We start from the raw sequence: 19,111 nt of genomic DNA, 5'->3' as shown, positions 1-19,111 counted from the left end.
CAACCTGCTCACTTACCAGTTGCTCTTCCAGGTATGTCGAACGTCGTAGTCTGTGATTGAGTGTTTGTCGGCCTGCTCGTCCAGGAAGTCGAACATGTACTTGATGGCGAGTGGCAGCGCACTGCCTCTGTGGGCTGTGCTGAAGATGGTCTCAAACAGGTCGTCTACAAACTTCTGTAACGTACCCTGAATGAAAGAATGAGGGGGGAAAAAATGATCATCCTGCTACAAATGCAAATTTCTAAAGAACATCGTCTCTGTGCGTTTTGTCAAATTTGAGTGCGATTTAAAACTCCTATTTGTAAGGTTCTCTAAAACTATTTTGATAGATATGAAATTCAGTTTTCTGTTGCTTTTTAATCTATTAATATTTATTTGCTGTGTTTTGGCAATCAGCTATTGAGGTAATGAATGCCTTGTAATTGTGTTGCCTAAGCAGATGAGTGGTCAAAATCACTGATATTACCATTTTAAGTTGCTATATGTGAGCATAAGTAGAGTTATCATATCTGACAAGCATTTTGGCATTTTAAGCATAGGTGGGAATTGTTTGCACCTTTTCCCTTATTGTGGTAATCACACTGACCTTTGTTTTTTATAGTTTGTTTTTATTTGCAGTCAAATTGATTTTAGTCACTTATGTGTTGAGTATTTTTGTGCTGCTACTCAGGATCAATCTAAACATAACACCACTCTTGAAAACTTTAACAGAAATGACATCAGATTAACCTGTTAATAAGAAGATGAGAAGAAGATCTTGGGAAATATCACACAAAAGAAAGACACATGGCTATACAATTTCCTGCCACTTGTATCTGCAGCACTTGAATGGGCCATGAGTGTGTACATTTCAGCATGAGTGGCCCCAATGGGAATCACAGAGTGACTCTGGCTCTAACTGGCTCTGTCCTCCACCCACAAACCCCAGGCCTTGGTCTAGAATGGTGCTTCCCTCCAATGACAATGTTTTACCATAATTGCATCAGATGTAGCTAAATGAATTTCCCTTACAACACAGTTGTTTCCCCGACTTCTCCACCTGGCAGAATCTATTACTGAGGAAATGTTTGGAGATCGTATTTAGTCAGCCACCGCAAATGGAACAGGATGGATTTCTGTCCCAATCGCAAATGAAAATCCTAAGATCTGCATAGACAAGACAACCGGGCAGCCGGGCAGAGAATGACAGCCACAAAGAGACAAGGACAAGATGAGCTTCTCAATTGCATTTGCTTCGCTGTTTTTTCATCATGCATGTCCTAATCTTAAATCCCTCAACAAATTACCTGTCTCCTGACACCTCCTGTATCTGCCTCCCTGCACTCTGTACCACAAGCACACCTTTTATTAATCTGTTTTTTTTCTTATTACCAGTGGAAATTGAAATGCAGGCTCACTTGTAACTGCTGCCCACTGCTATATTTCCTTCCTCTCTTACAATTAGGGAAGAGATAGTGAACTGAGAGACAATCAAGGAGAGCAGGGTAGACAGCCCAACTAGCTCCTACTGCAAGATTTCAAGATGAAAGAACTGGTTAAAAGTCTGTTTATCCTTGAGAGTGTGTGTGTCTATATACACTGGCAACCAATTTTGTCAGGCAAATATTATACATTTTTCCAAGCAATCCTTCAGCGTTTTACTGGTTTCACGTCAAATCCCCACAATATTTAGCAAGGCTCAGGTTACCCAGATGCAGGAAAAGCCAAACTTAAACCCATGTCAAGCTGAAGATCACACTCTGGCTTCACAACTACCTTTCCTATCCAAAGTTTGAGACTCCAACCAACCACTAAAACTCCTATCACTTCTATGGGTGATGGAGCAATGATACTCAACTTCACCTGTCCTTCTCACCAAATCCCTAAACTGTCTCAAAACACATCTCAGCCCGAACCAATGATATGTCAGAATGGACGATGGGCTGTTTCCTTCAGTTCAGTTTCTACTAGCCTCAGCTCCTAGTGATCCCAACTAGTCCTGATGTCCAACATTAAATCCAGTTTATGCATAAAGTTTTCTACCTGTGCTTTTTCAATGGTCCCGAAGTCCTATTTCAATCAATCCAGCTGTCTAAATTTGCTGCATAATGTCTTGTGTTTGACTAAAATACATATGAAGTCTTGTACAGTAGTTGGAACCTTGTTTGTGTTTAATAGTGTAGCAACCCAAGAGGGTAGTCGACAAGATTGCGGGCAGTTCTGTGGTTTCAAGCAAAGAACTTTTGGGGGTTTAGCTAAGAACTCACCACCAGGACAGAAACATCTGTGGCGGTTAATGGCCTCTAGCTAAAGCTCACATATTGAAGATGCATCATAGCTGCTTCAGACAGCATTCCTATAATTGAAAGGCTAGTGCAACCAATCATCTTTCAAGACAATTGTCTCCAGTGGTTTACAATCAGCATATAGAAATATTTTAACAACACCTGTATTTTTTAATGCTTAGCTACAGTGATTGCGTATTAGGCTTTGGCCATCTAACCTTCCTGAACCCCCTTAAACAGGTTTACAACCACTTGTCATATCATCAATGTGAGGGACGGAATTTCCATCTCGTGTGTGGTCTTTAAAAAGCCTTTTTTATTTACTATGCATTTGTGTGTTACCTAAAGCACCTGCAAAGATGTGGCACTTGTGTCCAACAGAATATTGGTTCTGAATGTAGTCAGACTTCTCCTTGACCTACAGTAGGGCTGGCCCGAATAGTGGTTTCTGGCCTCCGAATATTCGGGCCCTATTAAAGACGAATATCCGGATATTCGTTCTGCCCCGTAACGTCCGACCGGTATCCGCGAATATTCGGATACCAAATTAATATCCGGATAGTGCCGTAGCGAACGAATATTCGGATATTCGGAATATTCGGGTCCAGCCCTAACCTACAGTGACTCTCATTGTACTAGATTTGTACAACATTATGGCAAGAATCAGCTACAGACATCATTCAGAAGTTTGGGATTACTTAAAAATGTCCATATCTTTGAAAGGAAAAACATGTTTTTTCCAATGAAGATAACATTAAATTAATCAGAAATAGAGTCTAGACATCGTTTATGTGGTAAATGACTATTCTAGCTGGAATCGGCTGATTTTTAATGGAATATTCATATAGGAGTACAGATGCCCATTCCCAGCAACCATCACTCCTGTGTTCTTACTGTGTTAGCTAACCATGTTGGAAGGCTAATTGATTATTAGAAAACCCTTGTGCAATTAAGGTAGCGCATGAATAAAAGTGAGTTTTCATGAAAAATATGAAATTGTCTAGGAGACCGCAAACTTTTGAACGGTAGTGTATATAAGTGGAACTGTATACATAAATGTATATGTTCACCTCATTAAAGAATGTGAACAACTTGAGTTTTGAAGTGTTTTAATACGTTAAAAGTTGCCAAATGACTAAAAGTAAGTAGGTGAGGTAGATAAATCTGTCTGTGAGCTGATAAAGCTGAAAATAATCTATGAGACTCATAGATTACTTCAGTGGTGATTTTTAGTGTCCCCCTAATGGTTTCAGTGCTGCTGGAGAGGTTTTTCCACCCTCACAGGAATCCAGTTTTTAAGAAAAAAACTGCGGTGTAGTTTACTCCTCTGTGTCTCACTTTTGTAGCTAGCAGCCTGGTCAGGTAGATCTCAGACACCATCTTGCTCCCTCGGTCGCCTTCCCTCTGGTCTGAGTGGTCGTGGTTCTTCACCAGATGCCACAGCTTGGTTCCACTTTCCAGGTCAGGTGTTATCATGGGTGTTCGGGATCGTAGGCTATCCGGGCTACTGGCTGTCCTCAGCATACTCTCTAAACAGAGAAAAACAAGATGGAATGATTTAAAAGAATTAAGCCAGCTTCTTTTAGAATCCATGTGATTCTGAGAACGAATAGAGGCAATTTTTTCCCTGACTTACAATCATCCAAAACACTGTTTTTCTTTAATATTTCTCACCATCCCCTTTTCTCTAGCATCTGAGTCTGTTTCATTATTTATGTTGTGACTGTCAGCGGTGATTAAAGTGAAGCAAAGAGATATCTGCAACTGTTCCATTTAGGATAGAGCGGGAGAAGGAACCAGGGAGGTGAGATACGCAGGGAGGGAGATGCTTATCTGGAAAGCAGGAATGAACAGAGGATGTGGAGGGTAAAGAAGAAAAAGAGAGAGAGATGCTGATGCAAGTTACCTTTTTGCTTGGTGAAAGGACAGAGAAAAGCGTGGATGAGAGGAGAGAAGAGAAGTAAATGATGGGGAGATGACAGGAAAAGGGGGTGGGTGAGCTAAATGGACAGAGATACAAAAAGGTCAGGAGAGAAAGGGGTGAAATGGAGAGTAATGGGAGAGCATGGGACAGAGAGTGAAAGGGGCTGAGTGGGGTGCTGTCTAGTGCTGCTGTTGCTTTTGCCAGCGGGGTGCTGAGTGGCTTTGATTCCAAACTCATCATGACCACTGGTGGCCAAAATTTTTGCCTGTACAATAGCCCTCTTTGAAATGCACACATCCATCCACGCATCAACATTGTGACAAATTAAACAAAATAACAAAATTAAATACAAAATTGAAAAGAGGGAAAATAAAAATATAAACCGCTGAGCACATTTTTATAAAATAGCTACAGATGTATACTTCAGCAGTGTGAGATGATTCATTAAAAGAAAACCTGTGATTTCAGAAATTTAATTTCCCCCTTACTAATCCAATACTCATACACAGTGTAGGTGTTGCTTGGTGTGTTGATTCAGATATTTCCATTCCTATTCAAGTCAAGGCACAGGCAAATACCGGGCCTATAAAAAGCATCCACCTCCCTTGGAAGTTTGCTCCTTTTTTTGCTTTTGAACACTGTGTCATAGTCAGTTAAATATGCCTTATTTGATAAGGATTTAAAAACAAACTTTCACATCAAAAGTGAAAACAGACTTCTATTAAGTATACCAATTAATTAAAGAATGTCAAATCACTGATGACATAAGTATTCACTCCCTTCAACTCAGGAACTAGTAAATACACCTTCAGTTCCAATTACTGCATTAAGCTCATGTGAATAGGTCTCAGTCAACTTTGCATATCTGGACACTGCAGCTTTACTCCATTTCTCTTTGTGAACTGTTCAACCTCTGTTAGACTGCACGTGGATCATGAGTGAACAGCTCTTTTAAAGTCCAACCACAAATTGTTAATTTGATTAAAGCCTGAGCTCTGACTTGGCCCTTCTAGAACATTCATCCAGTTGTTTTTAAACCACTTCTGTGTAGCTGAGGCTATACACTTCAGGTCATTGTTTAAATGAAAGACAAATCTGTTCCCAAGTCGCAGACAACATCAGGTTGTGCTTGAGGGTTTCCCTCTACCTTGCTCCATTCATTTCCCCCGCTACCTGCACAAGTATTCTGAGCCCTGCTGCCAAGAACCATCCTCACATCATGATGCTGCCACCGCCATGCTTCATGGTGGAGATGGTGTTTTCGTCTAATCAAACCTTCTTCCAGTTGACTTCAGACTTCCCCACATGCCTTCTGGTGAACAGGCAGCAGTTGTTTTATGCACAGTCTCACCCAGCGACTGAAGCTTGCAACTTCTTCAGAGGACTCATAGGTGTCTTGGTGGCCTCCCTCACTGGTCTCTTGTTTGCATGCTCATGCAGTCTGCTTTAAGTAGACTTATGTGCTTCCATTTTCTTTCTTTTTTAAACAATGGATTCAATTGCACTCCAAGGGATATTTAGTGACTCAGAAATTGTCTTGTATCCATCCCTTGACTTACGCTTTTCAGCATCCTTTTTCAAAGAATTTCCTGGCACTTTCTTTTGCTTTTATGGTGCAGTTATAGCCAGGAGTACTGATTCAACAGTGACTGTCCCTTTCAGATTTGGTTGTCTTTATGCTACAATTACTTGAGACACATTCACTGCACTCAGATGATCTCCATTTCACTACTTGTGTAACTTCTAGCACTAACTGGCTGCAATGGTGTTGAATTAAGTCAGTGACTTTAAAAGGGGTCAATACTTATGCAATCATTTATTTTACATATTATATTTTAATAAACTTACATCACTTTGCTTTGTAGAAATCTGTTTTCACTTTTACATGACTCTCTTTTTTTTTGTAGATTATTCTCAAAAAATGCCAATGTTGAAAAGCAAGAAAAAGGGAATTACACCAAGGGGGTTAGGCACTGTAGAGAGTCCTGTTGGGTATAATTACCATTCAACAGAATCTGACACATTTGTTGCCATGTTTAATAAAAATTTCAATATTAAAAGTGAATCCAACAAAGTTAGAACACAATTATTGCAACATCACCTAAATGTCAAATGATTAAAATTGTCACATCTCTTAATAATTACATTACTTCCAAGTTGAATAGTAGCATATTTGCTTGTTATGTAAAAAAAAACAAAAAAAACAAGTCAGTACAGCTTCAGACTTGTGTCAACCTATGTTTATACTCAGCCTTTACCAAATTTCTGGAGAGATCTTTTGTCATTTTTCAGTTATTAGCTGGATGGGTTGCCTTTGTAAATAAGTAAAAGAGTTCTGCTGGATTGTCCACGTCACAGTTTTCTTTTTTTTCTTTAGAAACTCTTGTTTGGCACTGTGCTTTGGATCATTATTGAGCTGAAATATTGCTCTGCCATTCCTCTGCATTTCTTATGCCATCTTCAAGCAATTAGGCTAACAAGAATTCAGCTCTGTACTCCTCTTTTTTTCCCAATGATCACAGGTATTCTAACCTGTGAGCCAGTTATTCCAAAAAAACCCACTCTTGGTGCATTGAGTTATTACATTGGGGTCTGTGTTTTTAATATAATCTTTCTAAAGAATTTGTTTTTGATTGTTCATGAGAGAAAATCCTCTACTTACTCAACTGAGAAGTAATGCAATTGTTGAGAGCGGATACGATTTTGAACCGCTTGGCATTTTAGCAAAATTTCACAGGAGTGCACTCACTTCTGTTGTTTAATGCATGTGAAAGTAGTCACTCACAGCAATGAATCCTCAGAGAAGCCCTAGCTCTCGGGAGCCTTTCAATGGTTTTCAGCTTTCTCTTTTGCATCAGTCTCTTTGCTGTCACTTGCATTGCTTTTGGCCACAGCCGGTTGCTGTTTGCTGTGACAAAGCTTTAAAAAATTCACTCTGCACTATCTGCCCAGCACCGAGCAGCAGGAAAACATACGGGCAAGCGGGTGAACATTGTGGTGAAATAAGAAGCTAAAAAGGGAATTATTCCCAGTGATAGTGAGTGCAGCTCTTACTGCTGGATGTCTACACTTGTAGCTGTTTGCTATTGCTATGCATTTGACGTGAACATAAAACAGTATGTCAATGTCATGCTTATAAAAAATAAAATCACTTAGTGCACATTTGAATAAATGTCCAAATCACAGATGATGTGTTGAAAATAACCACTTTTACCAGTATTCTCCTTCTAGTGAGTCTGTGACTGGATCAGAGCAAAAAGCAGAGACTTTCATGCAAAAAGCAGATATTTCATGTCTAAATATTTTTGGTTAGTACTACTGCATCTGCACAGATAAAAAAAAAAAGTGTCAGCTTTCAAATTACAAAACCATGCATACAGAAACAATTTAAATTTGAACCTAAATATCTATTTTCATTAGAGGGGGTTTTGGGGGAAGCTACGTTACCTTGGGGCTACAACAGATGAGTGGCAGTGATAGCAGCTGTGCATGCATGCAGGTTAGTATCCATTCAGTATCCGACCAGGGTCCTGCTTTTTTCTTATTACCACAGAGTAATTTATCTTCTAAATAGTTGAATTTTCCAGTGAAATATACCATATTGATGCTGGGCCTTTGTCTGTCTAACTGCTAGGAGTCCTCCCTCTCTCTCTTTCACTCTGTCAGCTGAGGATCGAGGTGTCTACTTTAATGCCTGTCATTTACGGACTGCTTGGAAATAGCCGTGGAATAGCCTTGGCCTGGGTTGATGGCAGTGGATAAAAAGGATTGCCATTCACTCAGAGGGAGGTAAAAAAAAAAAAAAAAAAAATGGAGTCCAATCATGGCCATGACAAACAAAGACAAAGAGTGAATAAGAGAGAGTTAGATGGTGTGTGGGAAGGTAGGCAGTTAGAGAAATGGGAATCATTGACAGAATGATTTAAATAGGATCAAGTCTAGGCGAGAATGGGAGTCGTACCGTATCTGCTGAGGCTCTTGGTGAAGGTGGAGGAGTTGGAGATGTTATAGGCAGAGTTTTGCTTTGGCACAAGGGCAATCACTGAGCCATCTGTTACCTGCATGACAAAAACACACGCACACCAGAACACTCAGTGCGTGAATCCGTCTCAGTAGCTTGCTCTTGCTTGTCTGTCAATGCATGCACGTATTTGTTTTGTGCTTGAGTACCTGATAGTGAGCCAGGGTGTTGAGTCGTTTCCAGTCATTGTCGATCTTAGTTGTTACATCTTCATCCTGCAGAATGATTCTGGCCATTCGGCCTTGACGCCACTCTTCAAAAAGAGGGAACAGACGTTGAGAGCAAAGAGTGTGACACACAAGCTCCACGTGTATGTGTGCTGCTGGGCTTTAAAACGTTTTGCAGCGAGGTCAGCCATATTTTCAATCCTTTCTGAATGCTAAAATCGTGTTACTGCTTTCATGAGCTACACGGCATTCAACAGTGCACAACTTCCTGTGGTTCTGCATTTGCTTTTATATTCGCAGTACATTTCTTTATGTCACATAGGGCTTGTCAAATGTTTTTTCCCCAATTTCCATTTTTAGAGATATTTAAGCATATACACAGTTTTTTTTTTTTTAAAACAAACAAGTAGTTGTTTTCAGCATAAAAGTCAGCACGGACATTTTTTAGGCCAATACAGCAGACAGAGAATATTAGTAATTAAAGAACCATTTATTTTCCACAAGAGCTGATTGAGAAAAAGTAGAGGGGGATGTTAAAAACAGAGCATATAACATTTTTAATGTGACCAGAAACTCAACTTCAGATGCCATTTTTTTAAAAAATTGGGTGTACGTAAAGTGTTTACTGACACATCAACATTTTAACCCCTTAAGCTTCAGTGTACCGCCGGCGGTACACCTACTAATTTGCATAGGAATTTCAAGAATGTCTGACGGCTGCAAACACGATTATACAAACACTATACGCCGATGGAAAGCTTAGATTCTCATGAATCCGCCGGTACAAACCACTTTCAGATGTGATTACCACAGCGGGTGAGAAAAACACATTTGTCCGACAAAAACGAATATTCATCCATCCGTTCTCTATACACGACTTCAACACACACAGCGCGACTCACATTTCCGGGTTTATTATTACACACAAAAAAAAAGATTCCACAAAAAAAAAAGATTCCACAAAAAACGGCCATAATCCAACCTTTTACATCCAGATGACACAAGCCAGTAAACTATTTTGTCCAAAACATGTCCTGAAGTCGGTATAAAATCCCCGAATTGGTCATTTTCAAGGAAATGCACCTCGCGATGCCCGTCCAATATTCCCTGTATTTTTCGTAATTTTTTTTTATTTAAAAATAGAATATTAGCGATTTTTTGTACTGAAAACGGCTGGAATTGACTGAAGCTTAAAGGGTTAACTTCATATGCTAATATCATGTCATGTATATGTTTTTTTGTCAAACAGCCCCAAAAGTTCAGATCACCATCTTGGACGTCTGGATTTGAAGTCATCAATCAATATGTAAAGGGGCCATGTTCAAGCTAAAATGTAGTGTAAAGCCACAGTAAAGTACACCTGCACTTGTTCATACAATTGTAAATGCATGTAAGTATGTCTTACCGAGATCCATATCAGAAGCTTTTGGTCTCTGAGAGTAGGGGCTGCCTTTGTACACAGCATCAAGGAGCTTCTCTTTAACCTGCGTGATGGTGTCACAGTTCAGACACTTGACCGTCACTTCAGGTGCATTCTCATTCTCTGGGTTTACGCAGTGCAGCGTCTGGCAGGAAAAAAAGAAAAGGAGAAATAAAGGGAAACTGAAGCAGACAAAAGAAATTAAGCATAATCAGGGATACTGCAAGGATGGTGCCAACTGCTGAGATGTTTGAATGGTTGTTTGGGTGCATTTGAATGTACCTGACAGCGTTTTCACACCTAGTTTGTTTACGGCAGCTATTTTAAAACCTGGACATTTTCCTAGTCCGTTCAGACTGTTTGGGTACATAATAACTCGGCGTTCACACTTGGGTGCAGACCAAAACAACCGTAGCCGACCCTGCCGACAAGTAGGCTTGTCTGCATGTTTCCAAATCCAAACCTGAAGTGCTTTGATTGGACAGACAACGTGGGTAACAGTGGGCAGTGTATGGGCCAGCTCATGGCCAGACACTGAAGCTTTAGTCGTGTTTGCGAAGTCAGAAGACTCCTGAGTAATTAGAGAAATGGTGTCGCTGACATTTCTACACATGGTTAGTCGGAGTTAAAATTTTTAATCACTGTCAAATGTGACTAAAGCTCAACAACTTCTCCAGTGATTCCGACCACACTCCGCCTAGCAGATGAAACAGGCCTCAAGACACAGCGCATTTACTGACCAGTGTTTTGTAGTCAATCTGTTGCCTGATGAGCTTGTCCTCACTGAGCGAGTAGCGGGCTTCTCCTGTGATGGCGTCTATGGGTCCCTTCTCCATCTGCTGCTTGATGGCACAGTAAAGCATGAACAGAGGCTCCCCGGCACACTCCTGGTGAGGGAGAAGGAAAAAATAAATGAGTTCTCTGCAGTTCAAACAAAGAATGGTTTCCCATTCACAAATTACTGTATTTGGGTCATTGTTAAATTCCTGAAGGGCTAAAATTATTACGATAAAGGAAAGATTTTCAAAAATCCGTCAATTGTGTGTTTAAGTAATAAATAAATCAATAAAAATATCCCATAAATGATCTCACTATCCCTAAATTGGGCCATGTCTCGTGTGTTCAGATTCTCTATCTTAAATTAGAAACTAACATTTTTGATTTACTACCTTAAAAATTCAAGACCCACAGCCGGAATTCGATACATCAAAAGCACATACATTTTTTCTTCTTTTTTTTTTTTACTGAAATTCTTTTCTCTTTTTTGTTGATTTTTTCAGTGTCTAATTCTTCTCAGCATGTATGATAACATATTTTCAGAGAGATGTTCTGCCATTCTTCTTCAGATATTTTTTTTTTTCAGCTGCTCTTTGCTGAAGTGGCTGTGTTGCTCTGTCTTGCTCTTTAAGACACCACAAGGGTGCTCTACTGGATTCAAGTCAGGAAACATACTTGTCCAGGTCATAGTTTTTCTCTCTTTTTTTTCTTCAGAAACTCTTGTGTGATTTTGGCTGTGTGTTCTGGACTGCTATCATGCTTGAATATTCCTCTTCTGCCAAGTTTCTGCAGACTTGGAGTCATCTTGTCAGCCAGTATTTTGGTATCCAAAGGCATTCATGGTGCCATCTTTAAACGTCATCTCCCCAACACCTTTTACGCTAATGCAGCCCCATATCGCACACTCCCACCTCTGTGTTTTACTGACAGGACTACTGTGGTAGCTCTGGTCAGGTTGACACCAAACATGCTGGACCTCATCGGAGCCGAACAAATTTGTCTCGGTTTTGTCCGATCAAAAAAATCCGCTTCCAACAGTCATCGGGCTTCTTTTCATGTTATTTAGCAAAGTTTTGTGTTGCAGTTTCGTGCCGAACGACAAGCGAGGGTGTTTTTCTGGGAGTGCATCCATAGAAGTTGACTTTATGCAATGTCCTTCGCTCTGTCTGAGCTGTCACAGAGACTCACATATCCATCATGCCAAATCTGAAGCACTTGCCCGTCTATTTTTCAGAGGTAGATTGTGCAAGTACCACACTGTCCATGGCATCATTTTTGGAGAAAAGCACTGCAGCTCTGATTAAAACAGACTCATTCTATACCTCCTGATTACTGCTGCAACTGTGTTTCCACTGATTTTAGTTAGCCACCGAACCTCCGGTATCCTTTTCCACCTTTGTGAAGTTTAAAAAATCTTACAGTAATTCTTTCCAGTGAGGAGCCATGCAAAAATACTGAAAGCCACGGCCAAACAATCTTGAACATGAGAGAGTTCTGCTGCTCACAGGCCATTTTAAAACCCTGTTCATCCAATCAGGCTGATTAGAAATCACAGCCTGCTCGGATTTGTTGTAGCGATCACAGGATTTATAACTTGTGTATCAGTGATAATTCAGAGTACATACTTTTACTTGTCAGCTTAGAAATACATGTTAAATGATTCAAAATTCTATGCACAGGGATGCACTCACTTGTGTTATATACTGTACTAAGACTACATGCCACCTGATTTCCATAAAGTCTCATGAGTTAAGATCTAAAAACAAGCTGCTGTCGGTGTGCGTTGTGCAATCAGCCACGGCAGAAAACATTTTGTGTTGCACAACTTAGAACACTGATTAGGAAAAACACTTTGGAATTGCAAGTGTGTATTCATCCTGCAGGAAGAGGAAGCTGTGCTTGTAAAGAGTAGCAGTGAAATAGTTTGACATTGTCAGCTTCACAAAAAAGTGAAATAAAAAGTGTGATTCATTTTGGTGAAAAGATGATTTCTCTAACAGAAATAACGTTTTACTGGACGCTTCAATCTGCAGCTGCTGTGGAAATCAAGGAGAATCACATGAAAAATAACATGTTGCTTTTCTCAAGTGTTGTCTTCTGCAGACACAAGTTTCCCTCTAACTTGCCTTATAGTCTCTCTGTCGGTGTGTGTTGGATAAAATAGTGCCACAGATTTTACATCTAGTTTCCCCAGACGTTGAATTTCAGATGCAATTTTCTCTGCCATGGTGAGCAGTCTGAGGTGATAAATCAGGTGCAGCAGCTGCTTTTCTCTCTCCTTCTCTCTCTTTTTGTACATATCCACTCTCCTCTTTCCCGTTTTTCTTCCTTTTCTGAATAAAAATGCTTTAAAATACACGTTGCATGAAATCAGACATGCAACTTTTAGCTCTGTTGATTCTCCTTTATTTAACACAACATCGGTGTGGACCTTTGAAACAAAGGACAGCTGTAATTGGACCGTTTAGTGCATAAATGCACATAATCCCTGAGCAAATACGCACTATTCTGTGTTCAGTAGCAGAAATCTTCCACTGCAGTTAAACGAGTTATTTGTAAAGGACGTTATTAGTAAGGGTCGTTCTCAAATGTGGATCTTAGGTTAAGAAAAAGGTAAGAGAGCAGCACACAGAATATACGAAAGCATAGGAAAATGTTTCATCGCCAACATAACTTTCTGTTCTAATGATAAAATCCATCCACACTCTCTTTCCCTACTAAATCTAAAAAAAAAAAAAAAAAAAAACTAAAACATTTAACTTCACTACGGTATAAATGAGCCATCTTAGGCCTTGAAATCATCTTGAAATTCTGTTTCAAAACGCGAAGAACACTGCAGTGTTATGTAAACGTCTTTCATCCTGGAGGAAGACAGCGTTATATAAATCTGTTCAGTGCTCTCTCTCATGGTTGAGCTTTTGTGACCAGACACAGATGTTATAAATATGTTTCCCACTCTCCCCTCCATCAAAGACACTTGCCAATCAATAGTGTCATTAGTCATCACTCGGGCCCAAGGAAAACACTCCCAACTGAAGTAGCAGCAGTTTAGAGGGGAGAGAGAGGACACATCACGGCCAATACTCATCCTGACGAGAGTTTAATGATCGACCGTGCAGTGCTCAGGGAGACACTTCAGTCTGTGTGTGTGCGTGTCTGTTGGAGATGCATGAGGTCCAGATGAGAACAGGGGAAAGTACTAATTTATCTGTCTCACCTTCAAGCACACTCAACAGCTCGCTTCTTCTTTCCAACACACACATTTCTCCTTTTTCTCCCCTTTATCCCTGCAACATTTTACTGTCATTTCATCTTCCTTCGCTAGTTTTTCTCCTACCGTATACAACAGAAGGGAGTACACGCCTGCCATCTAAATGTCAAATGATATAAAATTCTATCACCTCTCAATAACTGCATTATTGCCAAGCAGAACACTAGAATATTTCATCTTAAGAACAATCAAAAACAAATGCTTTAGATGAATTATAATAAAAACACAAGCCTCTGTGACAAACTGAAATCAAACTAAATTACACACACCTGTGATTTCCAATGAGCTTAACCATTGGTTATGAAATGACACCAGAACTCTTTTTAGTTTTGTACTTGCATAGGCTATGCTTATCTGCATGTCTGCATCATGGCTCCACATTGAAAACAAGAAACCTATAGAGGAAATGAGGAGAATCAATTGTTCCTTGTATCATTTTAAACAGATAAATCCAGATAAGTTGGCAGCGGGCGGTTTGAAGTGGGATCGCAATCATGTGATCGTCAGGCGGCTGATGTAGAGTTCACTTGTTGTCAAAATCAGTGGATGCTCAGTTGCAGCAGTGATTAGGAGATCCAGAATGAGCAATGCCTCTAATCAGAACTGCAGTGGCTGTCCTGCTAAAATGACACCACGGATAGTGCACTAGTTACACAATGTAGCTCTGTTAAACAGTGCTTACCAAAGCAAACCAAGCTTTCTGTGACAGCTGAGTGAGTGTGAAGGTTATTGCACATGATGAACTTCTATGGACAGCGCCCAATAAAAATATCTTGGCCTGCTCTTTTAAAAAAAACTGCAAGATGAAAGAAGCCTGACGAATTTTGGGAGCGTATTCTTTGATCAGATGGCACCAAGATAGAGTTTAGCATGTTTGGCATGGACCTGGTCAGGACTATCAGTTAATGCATAGTCCTGACAATGAAGCATGGGATTGTGATGGTGTGGTATGTGGATGTACAAAAATACTGACTGACAAGAGGAATGTTTGAGCATAATAACCATTTAAAGCACACTGGTAAAATCTAAACTATGACCAGGCCAAGTTTGTCCCTTAACTTGAATCCAATAGAATGCTTTTGGGGAAATTTAAAGACAAAAACAAAGGAACAAAATCCTACCAGCAAAAAGGAGCTGAAAAAATAGTCTCTGAAGAATGACAGAACATCTCTCCAGAGTTTTGGCAGTCTGCAGCTTTACTGTTGGCTCTCATAGCATCACATTTTAGCAACAGCAGACATCTGTTCCCAAAGATGTTTGCAACCTTCGACAACCGGTCATAATTTGTAGCTTTGACACCAAGTAAAAAGAGCCACTGGAAACGCTGATCATACGGTCGGACAGCGTTTTAATCCCAACCATTTTAAATATTGTTCATATCTTATTTACCGTTTTAATTAAATTTCTTGAAGTTTTAACCCTTTAAAAAAAATAAAAACCTTGAGATCACAGTTTATTTGCTACTGTTTTTCTTTTTTTCTACTGATTGCCTCTTCTCCAAATATTTGGATTGTTTTCTTTACTTCTTCACCATTCTTGTACATTTTTTCTTCATTCTTTCTCATTTGCTCCTAATAATCCCTTTCAATGAAAAACCTTCACGCTACCTTTCACCCGGTTTCTTTCATTTCTCGAATCCTCTCCCTTCCTCCCCCTTTTTCGCTCCTTACACTATCCTGCCTTTTCCCTTTTAACTCTCACCTCCTCGCCTCCTTTCCTCCCCTTCCTACCTCCTAATTGTCGCGCCCCCCCTCTATTTATCTTCCCCTGCCCCCCACCACCTCGGTTGCCCACCTCTAAGCCCTTCCTCTCCTCAGCCTCTCCCCTCCCTCGTTCCACTGCCACACTCTTTCAGAAGCTCGTTAGCATCTGGGCCAATTAGGTGGGCAGCTGCTAACGAGACGGCACGAGCAGATATTACGCTGTTATGATTCTGCTCCGGCTTTCCGCCTTCTTTGCACGGCCGCTGCATGCTTGTCTGCGAAACCTGCCTGTACTCCGCATACCGGCTTCATTAAGGCTGCCTTAATTGTATGCTGACATTTACATTCTAAGGCTATAATGATGACGCCTGCTGCACCGAAAGACGAATGGGCTCAGGTTCCTACATTGCTAACAATCAGTGCAAATTTTTAATCAGCAATGCACATGTCCGGAATCTGATGCATTTATTACTATCTAGGTATGGAAGTGGGAAAGTAAAGGGGCTTAAGGTAACTGTTTTTGTGCATTTTGATACACAGTGAGGACATTTTTCATGTATTGTAACCCTGCTTTGCATAGAACATAATCAGCAATATGATACCCAAGAATAATATCCAATTTAATGCCATCATATACACAGTTTCTCCCAAAAAGTACTCCTTCATGTCCTATGTTTTCTGCTCACAACTTGACTACAATAAGCATCGCTTTTCACTCCTAATGTGATAAGGATTAGAATGGCTTAACTTCAAGTCTAACAATGTGTAATTAAAGTGCAAAGAGGAGAAAGGAAACCACTGAGACACATCGGAAAGCAGCGTCTGGCGTGCTTTGGTTAAGTGGGCTCTGTCGCAGCGAGAGACGTGAGGAGGGGACGACGGATGGTGAGGATGAAGGGGAGAGGCGTGAGGACAGCGTGAGCGACATCCCACCCCCTGGTGAGGCGAATGACCTTAAGGCAGAGGGGGAAACTGACAGCGGAATAATGACAACAGAAACGGCACGGATGAAAGAGAGATCAGAGGGAAAGAAGATGTGAGCTAAAAGAACAACAAAAAGATCAGTGAGGAGGACATGTCAGCTACAAGAGCAAAATTAGGAAAGGGGAGAGGATCTGTGGAGTAAAAAAAAACAAAAAACAAGAGACAGCAGAGAAAGCAGAGAAGAGAAAAAAGCCTGCCGCTGAGAGGCTTTGATGGTCGACTGTATGTGCACTGCATTGCTGAGGCAAGAAAATATGCAGCCAAACAGGAAACGCCTTTTAATAACCACAGTGAGATAAATGCAATAAAGAAATAATATAAGCCAGGGGCCCTTAACGGAGCTAACACAGAGACTGTATAAACGCTAGCACAATACAAATCTACTTTAGGTGATAACTATTGCTCAGGGTTTAAAAGAGACACCAGATGTATTGGATAAAGTTATTAAATGATCACGCCTTACCTTGAGGAACTTATACAGGAGGAATGTAAACCAGTTGGTCAGCATCTTCTCAGCTACAGACTCCGTTCTAACACAGACAAAGAAAGGAAGGCAACAAGATGAAAAAAAGAAAACCTCCAACTAAATAATAAGCAACATGACAGTGAAAACATTAAGAACTTGCTTGGGCAATTGGTCCACAATTTCCGAATAGCATCTATCAATAGTATCTCAGAAATGTCTCAAAAAGATTAACAGGATTTGGTTGTAAATACAGTATTAAAACAAGAGCAGTGACTGAACAACTGACTGAAAGACTGAAATATGTAGTTACGACCAAATCATTATTCCCAAAACTATACAGAAAACTTGAGATTTTAAGAATAGCTAACCAGAGTTTAACAAAATGTGTCACTTTAAGCCGTGGAAAAAAGATGAGCAGATTTCACTAAATTCCTGCATGATGTTTCACACTGTAAACCGCATTTGCTCCCGTCTCTCCGCATTTTCCTCACCTCCTGAGCAGCAGTTTGGGATGGTTTTTGCTCTCCAGGTTTCTGTCTATCAGGTCAGACAACAGCTGTTTCAGGACTCCAGTGGCGTACTCCATCTCCCCCTGCAGGGCTGTCATGATCAGAGACGCCACATTGCCTCGGTCCCGCATTGAAAATGACCTAGAAATACATTCAAACTTAGAAAAAATGTAACAGAAATTCCCCACAAATACTATGCCCAGTTTTTGCTGTGTCATATCCATAGCTGTTTGTCACAATGCCCATGCACCATCAACCTAAAAGCAATCCATTTAAATATTAATGCACATTTAATCTTAATTGGTGGTGTAGCTCTGCCATAAACCATTTGGCTAAGTGCTAAAATGTTTTCACCCTTTTCTAATTTTGCCTTTTTTTGGTCTTAATCCAAGGCAAACTACAGCTTTTAATGTTTGTGAATTTAAACAAGCAATGAAAGCAAACAATCTTTTATTGTTTTAACATTTTTTAATACAAAAAACAAGCATTGAAAAGAATTTGGGAAAATCTTGGCAACTAAAAATGTTAGTAGAAATGAAATACATGAATAAAGAAAGAGAGGCAGACACCTCTGTGCCTCCAAGGTTCGTATGAATGTCAGCAGGAAGTGTTTTTTCGTCAGCAGCTGGCCAAACAGTGTGAGCGCCTTCTCAACATTTGCTTGGACCTGAAGAAAGACACAGCAACAGATGGACGTTAGTACACAGACTAATTGCAGCTTAGAGCTTCTTTTTAAAAAAAATTAGACAAATTTGTCTGTTTTTTATTGAAGAGTAGATATTTTGTCTTTAACCCTCTGGCACATTTTCACTCACTGTGGGCACATTTGTCCCTGTAATATAAAGTCCTGCAACTTTATGGGAGCAACACAACTGCAGCTAGAAACAGAGAGAACTCAAAAATATATAATTTATGCAGAATACCACAGTATGATAAAACATGAGATGAATTTCTTAATTACTCATTTTACATAAAAATAAATAATTTAAACACCTGGAACCAACATGTACAACCTTTTTCTTCAAGACCCCATGTGTGTTACCAAGACTGCAAAAGAATAAAAATTCAAAAAATTTCTACACACAATAGATATTTTGCCACTATGGCTTCCCGGTTACACCAAATATTAAATATTTAGTCCGCCAAGAAATGCGACATAGTTATGTGACGGCCGGCATATGTTTGTCCGTCTGTTAAGCTATGCATCCACTAGATCTGTTTTTTCCTGCATGTAAACACACCGCATCACAAAGCATTTGAGTTGTAGAAATAAGCTGCGCAGTTGCTAATTCTGTCCTTGTTTTAGTTCAATGACGGCTAGTTAAGACGATTTATGAAAGTTTAGCGATGCGTCAGACCTCTGCACGCCGCATCGAATTTGCATGAAGTAGAAGGTGAGTCTAATTTATGCAAATGAGCTCAAGGGAGAAGCACAGGAACGCAGCTCAAAATGCACCGCAACCGGACCAGCATGCAATGCTGCGCGTTTCACATAGACAAAGAATGGGATGCGGGAAATTGACAGATCTAGTGAACATGTACCTTTAGTCTGTATATCTGTAAGCAACATTAATCAAAAACGGACTAGTGGATTTGGATGAAATT

At 40.1% G+C, this 19,111-nt stretch overlaps 1 protein-coding gene across 3 annotated transcripts in view; it reads right to left on the bottom strand.

Moving 5' to 3' along the window:
• The window catches only part of LOC110962824 (plexin-A1-like), a 348,857-nt gene that overhangs the window by 14,566 nt on the left and 315,180 nt on the right, over positions 1 to 19,111 (bottom strand). For all 3 annotated transcript variants that reach the window (XM_051949646.1, XM_051949645.1, XM_051949647.1), the window contains 9 exons: positions 18,076 to 18,173; positions 17,489 to 17,647; positions 16,995 to 17,061; positions 10,537 to 10,683; positions 9,782 to 9,941; positions 8,359 to 8,462; positions 8,150 to 8,246; positions 3,603 to 3,793; positions 17 to 186 (listed from right to left, as the gene is read on the bottom strand). In XM_051949646.1, the coding sequence (XP_051805606.1) occupies positions 17 to 186; positions 3,603 to 3,793; positions 8,150 to 8,246; positions 8,359 to 8,462; positions 9,782 to 9,941; positions 10,537 to 10,683; positions 16,995 to 17,061; positions 17,489 to 17,647; positions 18,076 to 18,173 (1,193 nt within the window). The remainder of the gene's footprint in view (positions 1 to 16; positions 187 to 3,602; positions 3,794 to 8,149; positions 8,247 to 8,358; positions 8,463 to 9,781; positions 9,942 to 10,536; positions 10,684 to 16,994; positions 17,062 to 17,488; positions 17,648 to 18,075; positions 18,174 to 19,111) is intronic.

The sequence above is a fragment of the Acanthochromis polyacanthus genome, chromosome 6, assembly GCF_021347895.1.
Source record: "Acanthochromis polyacanthus isolate Apoly-LR-REF ecotype Palm Island chromosome 6, KAUST_Apoly_ChrSc, whole genome shotgun sequence".
Lineage (NCBI taxonomy): Eukaryota > Metazoa > Chordata > Actinopteri > Pomacentridae > Acanthochromis > Acanthochromis polyacanthus.
The sequence above is the reverse complement of the archived record's forward strand: the minus strand, read 5'-3'. Positions and strand labels throughout refer to the sequence as shown.